Below are 10,174 nucleotides of genomic sequence, written 5' to 3'. Positions count from 1 at the left end.
TATGTTGTATCAGAGTCACTTTGTATCAGTCAATTTTATTTCCCGTTTTCAAGTTTTCACAACCTAAGCTCTGATACTACTACTATTAACAATGTCGAGAAAATCTAGTGTGATAGTATTTGGAGCATGGGTTTTGTAGATAAAGCTGTGAACTTTATACGGATTGAGAGTTCAAGAATTGGAAAAAATTTCACATTGAGAAATGAAACAATGATAGAATATTGAAGCACAAATTTTAAGATTGACATATGAAAAAAAAATTTCAAGATTTCAAGACATAGAATTAAGAGAATCACTTCTAGTTATTAAAACAACAAAACATGGTATTGCTATTCTCAGCTCTCACGTAGACTATTTGTAACATACACTACTGGAAATCAATATTTTTCCGACCTCATTTCTGATCACCCAAAAAATTGGTCGCAAAAGTGACTTTTTTCATTTTTTTTGACATAAGGTTACAGTGATCGAAATGTGGACGGAAATTCCAACCACTTATCCTAAGGGGTCGGTATTTCTTACCACTATTTACATGGTTGTCAGAAATGTTTTGCCAAATTTAATTCTTTAAATTATAGTGTTTTTCCGACCACCTTGAAGATTTGTAGGAAATACCGAACACCGTGTAAAGGTGGTCAGACATCCTCCTTTTCTTTTTTGGTTAATGTTGTGGATCCATGGTATGAAGGCCACATGATTATCTTTTTATTATTGATTATTTCGCTCATACTCTTTTTTTTTTCGATTTGAACAGATCACGACGTAGAGAGTTTACTAGTAGATGTCATCTCACCATTCTTGCTAGGAAAAAAATAAGACCGTGCTACCCTTTCTATGTAGATACATGAAATCATTTTCCAACTTCAACTCTTTAAAACCATTATTATTGTTAGGACTCTAAAATCGTTGTCTATGTGCATTTTTTTAAATAAAGACATCTGGTTTGTCTATTAATACACAACACTTCAAAGACATATGATAGAGTATACGATCTACTATGCGATATACGGTCTTAGGTCGGTCCGGATTCGGGTTCTATGCCTATATAAAGGGCCCTAGCCCTTTATTAGGGGGGACTCCGGAGACTTCTCTTCTACCACCCTAAAAAGCATGGGCTTTTCCTTTCTTCTCTACTCTCTCTCTCTCTCTACAACACACAATTAGGTAGTTTCTTATGCTTCTTGTATGATTCATACATACAAATACAATACTTTAATGCTTCCAACAAATTAGTTCTATCAACAACCATTTTTTAAAAGTCGTTGTATTTATGCGTTATTTTTAAATAAAGACAACGATTTTATTTATTTGTTGTAGTTTGTGAATTGTCTTTACTATATAAACGATTATAATATTGTAAATACTCACTTACTTTGGAAAAAAATGAAGACGCGTATTGTGTTTTTTTTTTTATTTTATTTTTTATTCGTGGTATTATACACTTCTGTATGTAATATTGCGGATTAAAAATATATTTTTTTTTAATTACTATATACTACTTGAGATAGTAATCAAAACTTGTATAATATTAAGTTAAATTAAGATCTGATATTAAATTAAAATTTTCTTAGTCATTTGCTTCTTCGTTTTTAGCTTCTTCTTTGTTCCTTGACTTAATTCTTAGCTTCATCTTCTTTTTTTCAAGCAACCCTAGTTTTTGTTCTCCTTCTCTCTCGTCACCCTTCTTCTCCTTCACGCAACCACAACAAACCCTCTTTCTATTTTACTCCGTCACACCCTCCTCTCTCCTCCATAGCAACGGTGCGTTGGCGATGGCAGCAGCTCAACGGACTTCTCATTGCTGACAGTTGCAGATGCAGCTTCGTCTTTGGCTTTTAACATAGATCTAGTGAGATCTTTGGCAAGATCCAATGATGGCTTGGCTTTTGGTGTAGATCTGGCTCTCCAATTCCTTCAACAGTGTACGGCGAAAGAGCTATAGAAGCGGCATCATGTGACATCAGCTACTCCGGTGACCGTTAGTGATACAACGACGACTCTAGTGAGGGCAGCGAGGACTCCAGTTAGTGATTAGTTTGATTATTGTATATTATTTATGTGTGTTATAATTATTAAGTCATATTATGGAGCCCACTTTCTTCTTAATCAATTAAAGCCCATTTGTATCCCTTTCCCTTGCCGTTTGTCGACAAACAGAGAATTCGGATTTGGGGATATGCGCAGCAACGAAAGTTGAACTGGACTTCCGAGCGTGACACAAGGAGAGCTATTCTTTCAGCCGCTAGAGAGGATTGGTTTTGCATCATCTTTGTTACACACTAAATGTTTGTATTTTCTATTCTTATTAAGTGTATTTGCATAATGAGCTCAAAATCTACATGAACAACACTATACACTTATTTTAATTTTAGATTGTTGATTACACTTATCACTTGCGTGTTTTTTCCATTGTGTGTATCGCAGTTGGTACTTTGTGTCATTATAATCATCATTATTCTGGTACTTGCTTACAAAGTTTTTTACCTGGCATCGTTCAAGGTGATAAATCAGAATTCCTTTTGTATGATTATGTTGATAATGGGAATAAAATATGTTGGAATGAAGACTCTCACTCCAAGGTTTGTTTTCTTTGGTGTGATTTTAATTCATTTTTTGTTGTGATATTTTATATCTACTAAGAAGCAGCAATGCCCATTGACGGTGGAAAGTGTTTTTTTATTGTACTGTATGAAAAAAACCTATAATACAATCAATTCAATTTCTTGTAATTTCACGCTATCCATGAAAACGTAAACAGCTTCATGTATTATTTCTCATTTGTTCGATCATGGGATTTCATCTATATTTACTTTGCTGCATGATGAATTTTCCGTGCAATGGAGTCATCTAAATTTAAGTGTGCCTATATATTCTAAATTTAGTAGACAACGTATTTCAACCTACAAAAAGAGGCCGATTACGATAAAACTGCTACTTTTTATCACTTGTACCATCCTTCTATGCTATTATATGTAGAACGTCATGGAGTGTCTTATTGTACAACTTGTTACGTGTTCATGTAGGAGACACTATCAGTTTAGGTATAAATGAAACTATTTTGTTCAATCTTTTATTTTGTGAAGATGTTGCAACCTTCAAGAAGATTGTGATGGGACTTGGGTTGAGAATATGAACTCTTAGTTAGTGTATAACTACTTTTAAAACTCTATATTTTTCATTTTACTATTTATGTGTTCTACAGTTTATTACTTTATTATGACTTGTAATAATTTTGTTTATAATTTTTGTGGTTAATAGGTTTGGGGTAAAGTTGCTCTGCCCTTGATGTGTTATTGTGCTTAAAGAAAAGTAATTATGCATACTATTGATTTCTAAACATGTCTAAGCAATCATTCCCTCTACGTGACCTAATCAGGTTAAACGGATCCTGAAGATTCTGAGAGTGACTACAAGCCCAACAAATCAAGAGTACAACATTTATATTATATAATATATATTGTGGATAATTCAAGCTAATAAGTGCAATAATTTTTCAATCCCTGCCTCTGCCTTTGTATCAGAGCCTAATCAATTTCATTTTCTAGCCCAAAATTTCACAACCTAAGCCATGATACTATGCCCAAGCTTGCTACTACTATGCTAAGATTTCGCAACATATCAGAGCGATTTTGTATCAAAGTCTAATCAATTTTATTTTCTATGTTGTATCAGAGCCACTTTGTATCAGAATCTAATCAATTTTATTTTTATGTTGTATCAAAGCCACTTTGTATGCCTAATCAAATTTAATTCCTATTTCTAAGATTTCGCAACCTAAGCTCTGATACTCAGGCTCGGTCCTATCATTTTATAGGCACATGCTGTATCAACAAAAATGGGCTCTATATTAATTTAAAATATATTTTTATAACTAAAATATAAATTAAATAAAGTGAAAAGTTACTAATGCGAAATAACTTGAAACAAAAATTCACAAGCTTTTTACAATTATACATACACATGAAAATAATTCTAGATGCATTCTTAAATCCAAAATAATCGATAACCGCATCAGTGCTTTCAAAAATAAAGAATTATAGTTTATAAAAACGAATAAATAATTTAAAGCCAAATGAGCTTATAGAGTATGACATTATTATTATAATAAAAATAATAATAAAGTAATCATCTAATATAAAATAGCAATAAGAAGCAGTAAATGCTTAATTGCAACAAGTTCCCGCCTATAATATATGGCTACGTTTAGAAGATGGGATACGCAGTAAATGCTTAATTGCAAAAATTTCCTACCTATAATATAAAGCGTCGTTTTAGTCATAGGGAAATGGAGTTCAGCCATAACTCCATAAGTTCACCTTTTAGTCTTCCAACCCCAAAAATAATGCATGCAGATAATAGTATTAAATAATTGTATCATATTGGGATCAATATGTATTGAAGACAATAATTTGAATTTTAAATATTCCATACCACTGAAACTATCTCTTTATATATATGTCAACCAATGTAAAATTATCCACAGTATACACTTAAATATCTCTACAAAAATATGAGGAAACTAACCACTTCAACAACCATTGGTAAGAAGAGGAAGCAACTATTCAAAAACAAAAGTAGTTTTCAACTTTTAAAGCTTCTTAGTCCTGTAAATTCAATTCTTTTTTTAAGTTTCTTCCAATGTTTTTAAATTCTAAGGTGTATATATGATATGAGGGTAAACAAATACATGGTAAATACTATGTCTAATAGCAAGTACTTTGCAAAACCAGAAACTAAGAGTTATTAAGAGCAAAAAATTCCAAACTAATTTTGGATAAGAGTTTAAGATTTTTCCAGAGTTAAACAAACAGTTCATTAAAATATGAGTACTTAATTACAATTAGTTGACCTGTGCATGTCTAGATCTCTATTCCAAAAGTAGTTAGAACAATAACATATAATCAAAACAACCACAGTTAGTGTAAAATTGCATATTAGAACTGTAAGAAATTGAAATCCAAGCAGGGATAAAGAATAAACATATCAGAGATTATGGATATTGCTATCATTATTCATACATCAAAATCCCAGTGAAACTAAGATGTTATGTACGAATAGTAAGCAAAAATAAATAGTAATGGTAAGTAATATCTGAGTCCGTAGCAATTCCTTCTAAGAAGCAGTAAATGGAACTGATTCGAAACACCTTGAGGCACATAAATTTAAGAAAAATTGTAAAGAAAATACTTATCTAGGTTATGCAGAACAAATGGCTCAAGAACAACTTCCTCTGATTTTTGCGAGTGAAACGTGCAAAATAGCTCATGTAAGAGACACGATGAACAGATATATGCATTTGTGTATATCTGTTCGGAAAAAAAATTAGCTAAGAGAACGAGCGACGGATGCTAAAATGGCACGGACACAGTTTCCCGTCACTTGGAGAGCCAGAACAGAATAAGGGGATGGGTTGTAGCCGCGATTTCATGGTCTAAATGGTAAACCTAGCTAAGAGAACGAGTGACAAATAATACTATGGTGAATGGTCTGTAATTTCCTGATCTGGAGAGCCGGAACAGATAAGGGGATGGGTTGTAGCACTGATTTGGTGGTTTGGAACGGGTATAGGGAATGGGCTCAGTAGATTGGGCTAAGTTAGAAGTAAAAAAAAAAACATGTTGTTAGGCTGGTAATTGGCCCTTTCCTTTAGGTATTAATAGTTGTTAATATATGTTGTCTATTTGCTCTTTTTTTTATAGGATATATTTGTTCTTTTTTTATAGGATATATTTGCTCTTTATTAATATTTGTTTTACATATTGAATTTTTTTTTTTGTAGTGATACTCTAACCTTGGTTAATTTGTTTGCTTATATTTAATTGTTTGAGTGCATATGTTGGTTAATTTTGTGTCTTCATTTGTCTAAACTTATTTTTATGTCCATTTCCCTTTCAGAGAATGATAGTTTGCAATCATATGAGAGAAATGATGGTATTACTAACAACAGTAATAGAGATTGCAATCCATCATCTAGCTACCTCCATGGTGTTTTTCAAGTATCATTGATTTCTCTATTTAGCTTTATAACTCATAGTAACTACGTTATGACTAAGTTTGTAATAATTTTTTATATACTTATTTGCTAAACATTTATGAAAAAAAAACATTAATATGTAAGTGGTAATTTAGTAAGATCAAATATTACTCGGTCGCAAAAATCAATAGCAGGTCCTTCCCATAAATGGATGGATAAGAGTCCAAGTAATATACATGGTAATAAAATTATTGTTTACATAAGTTTAATTGTAAATTATTTTATTTTATTGCAATGTCTTTATTTATGTATAAGAGATATCAATTTAATTTTGTACATGTTTTTTAGTGTCCAAGAAAAAACACATGAACAACAGTAGTATTGACGTTGTTGAAACACAATTTCAAGGTCAAACTAATTTACCATTGAGTGCTGTGACAAATGGTTAGTACGAGTCATTTTTATTAAATTCTTATTTTAGCATCAACATCTTTCTAACATGTTTTTGTTTTATTTGTCATTTAGTTATGCAAGGGACAGTTCATCGATGCCAAATGGTATCACCATCCACTAGACAAGGCACAAGTCAAACTCCATCAACATGTTGTAACCTAAGTTTAGAATTTGATGAAGTTATAGATCATCAGATTAAAAAACAAAAAATGGATGCAACAGTTGGTAAGTGATAATGAATTGTGCCTTTATCTTAGAATTCACCATATGAAGATTATTTAGGTTGGTTTTAATTGAATTCTCTCTCTTTTTTATTTAGTTGAGTATGCAGACATCGGCGACCTGACTAATTTATGTGAGCATTGACATGCATTGTTTTGGTACGAGGAACGTGTGAATAAAGGCATTGTGGATGGTATAACCAGATTCGTGGGTGTTGTGGGCATGGGAAAATTAAGTTGCCTCAACTAAGAATGCCTCCGAAATTTTTTTATTTATTTATTCTTCTGTCATGGTGATAAAAGGACAAAGTTTTCGCATAACATTCGAACGTATAACAACATGTTTTGTTTTAGGTCAATGGGTGGCAAGGTTGACAAATTGATAAATACTGGAAATGCTCCACCAATTTATAGAATTAATGGGCAGAACTTTCATTTAATTGGAAGTTTATTAGCACAGGATGGTAAAAAGCCAAAGTTTGCACAACTTTACATACACGACACACAAAATGAGATTGACAACCGCATTGCTCATTCAGGTTAATAAATTTTAATATATATAATATTTTAAAATTAATTACTTTTAAATTTTAATAAACTTCTCCATCCTTTTGATTTTGTAGGAAAGACGATGATAGAAAAAATATACATGTTGACATAGTTAAAGATATTAAATATGTTCTAGATGAGCATAATGTATTAGTTAAATCATTCAAATTAGCTAAGGATGAAATTGACTCAAACCCAAGAATGGAGATTAAGATGAGACTTATTGGTAAACAGGCCAACGATGCAAGAACTTATAGCTTACCAATGGTTTCCGAGGTTGCAGTTCTTATTTGTTGGCGATCTGGACCCTAGCATGGGAGAGCGTGACTTATTGGTAGAGTGTAAGAGTGGTGGTCTCAAAAGGATAAATGAGTTGAATCCGTGTTACTTACCTTTGCAGTATCCTATTTTGTTCCGGTATGGCGAAGATGGGTATAGGGAGGATATACAGTTTACTACTGGTGGTACGATCCGTACCGATGGAAGGCGTAGCTTAAAAGTTGAAGATAGGCCAGACATTGTTTGTAGACTTTTTAATTTGAAGTTAGATTGTTTGATCAAAGAGCTGAGATCAGGTAAATTATTAAGTAGTTACTGTAGGTAATTGTATAGTTTATAGAAACCTACACTTTTTTATAATAACTCAAATTAGATGATGTAATTATTCTCAAACTTTTTCCTTTACAGTTGTATACACAATTGAGTTCCAAAAGCGTGGTTTACCACATGCACACATTTTGCTTTTTATGGAAAGAACTAATCAAAAATCAACCGCAAACTTCATGGACTCCATAATATCAGTAGAGATTCCAGACAAAGATGTAGGCCAGGATTACTACAACGCTGTTGAAGAATTTATGGTACACAGACCTTGTGTTGTTTCTAGGTCGAAATCATCGTGCATGGTTAACGGACGATGTTCCAAGCATTTCCCAAAGAAGTTTGTTGACATTTCTTCTTGGGATGAAGATGGCAATCCGATATACAGGCGTTGGGATGATGGCAGGACTATCTTGAAGAATGGCGTGGTGTTAGACAATAGATATGTTGTACCACATAACAGATACCTACTCCTAAAGTATAAGACACATATAAATGTTGAATGGTGCAATCAATCGAGATCTATCAAGTACTTTTTCAAGTATGTCAACAAAGAAAATGACAGAGTTACAGCCGAGTTCTACAAGAACACAACTGATGAACAGTCAAATGAGGTAATTGATGAGATAAGCATAAACTATGATAGCAAATACATCTCTACATGTGAAGCAACATGGCGACTGTTTGGATTCGAGGTTCAATTCAGGACGCCTCCAGTGGAACGCCTAAGCTTCCATCTGCCCAATTGCCAGTAAGTTGTGTTCGAGGATGATGATCGCATAGACAATGTCCTAAATCGTCCTACAGTAAGTTAGAGTATGTTCACTTGCTGGTTCGAGGCAAATAAAAAATTTGATCTGGCGAAGGACTTGACGTATATTGAAATGCCTACCAAATTTGTTTGGAAGAAAGATATTAGAGAATGGCATCAAAGGGAGAGAGTTTCCCAGTTGGTCGCATCTTTTATGTTCCACCATGTAGCGGTGAAATATATTACTTGAGATGCCTCTTGAATGTGGTACGGGGTCCTACCAGTTTTAAAGATATCATGACCTTTAAAGGAGTAGAGTATTCAAGCTTTAGAGATGCATGTTATGCGCGTGGGCTACTTGACGATGACAAATAATATGTTGATGCAATAACATAGGCAAATCATTGGTCAACTGGTCCAGCTCTGAGGAAATTATTTGTGATATTGTTGACATCGAATCTACTCAATAGGCTTGAGGTCGTTTGGAATGCGGTGTGGCAATATCATTCAGAGGATGCACAGTTTAATAGACGGATCGGAGAATGTTACAGAACAAGGGTTTATTCTCACCATACTGTTACATTTTTTAACTTCATTAATTGTTATGTTTAATAATTAACCTAACGATCCGGTTATAATTCCCTTCTTTTGTGCATGGCAGATTTGATACTGACAGATGATGCAAAGAAGAATTTTGGCTTGGTTAAGTTGGAGAAACTGTTGCAGTTGTACAACAAGTCGTTGGCAGATTTTCCGCATGTGCCATTACCCAACTTTGATTGCACATGTTTGGTTGATAATAGGCTATTGTCTGAAAAATTAGCTTATGACCGTGCAGCACTACATGTAAAGGGTCCAAGTATGGAAAAGCAATTGACTAATGAACAAAGGGAAGTATATGAAACAATCTTGGGCGATGTAACGTTGAATAATGGTGGTTTGTTCTTTGTATATGGCTACAGGGGTACTGGGAAGACATTTCTTTGGAGGGGTTGTCTACAAAGTTGCGTTCTAAAGGTGATATCGATGTTGCTTCAAGTGGCATAGTGTCATTACTTCTGCTTGGAGGCAGAATTGCACATTCTAGATTTGCAATACAAATATCTTTGAATGAAGATTCAACATGTAATATCAGTCAAGGTATAGTAGCCACCTCGCAGAATTAATTCTGCAAACAAAGTTAATAATTTAGGATGAAGCACCGATAACGCACAAACACTGCTTTGAGGCCTTAGATAGAACACTAAGAGATTTGGTGCGATTCCATAATCCATTGAGTGATGATAAAACTTTTGGTGGTAAGATTGTTGTCTTTGGGGTGACTTTAGACAAATCTTTCCCGTAATACCTAAAGGTACTAAACAAGACATTGTAGGAGCTATTATAAATTCTTCTTATCTTTGGGATACATGTAAGTTCTTAGATTAACAAAGAATCTAAGATTGAATATGATGGAGCGTGGTGTTGATCTACAACAAGTTGAAGATTTTGCAAAATGGATTGCATCCATTAGAGATGGAAGAATGGGTGGACCGAATGATGGTTATGCAAATGTTAACATCCCACCGGATATGTTGTTTCCCTCTATAGGTGATAACCACATAGCCACAATTGTATCCATTCTTC

At 33.5% G+C, this 10,174-nt stretch overlaps 1 protein-coding gene across 1 annotated transcript; it reads left to right on the top strand.

The window, feature by feature from the left end:
* Positions 1-7,006: 7,006 nt before the first annotated feature.
* On the top strand, positions 7,007-9,714 carry LOC109160603. Its single transcript, XM_019308881.1, has 7 exons — positions 7,007-7,187; positions 7,334-7,479; positions 7,598-7,772; positions 7,885-8,548; positions 9,019-9,092; positions 9,210-9,394; positions 9,511-9,714. The coding sequence occupies exons 1-7, from the start codon at positions 7,007-7,009 to the stop codon at positions 9,712-9,714; spliced, it is 1,629 nt and encodes a 542-aa protein (XP_019164426.1).
* Positions 9,715-10,174: the final 460 nt, after the last annotated feature.

The sequence above is a fragment of the Ipomoea nil genome, unplaced genomic scaffold (assembly GCF_001879475.1).
Source record: "Ipomoea nil cultivar Tokyo-kokei standard unplaced genomic scaffold, Asagao_1.1 scaffold2854, whole genome shotgun sequence".
NCBI lineage: Eukaryota > Viridiplantae > Streptophyta > Magnoliopsida > Solanales > Convolvulaceae > Ipomoea > Ipomoea nil.
This window is presented reverse-complemented; position numbering and strand designations above follow the sequence as displayed.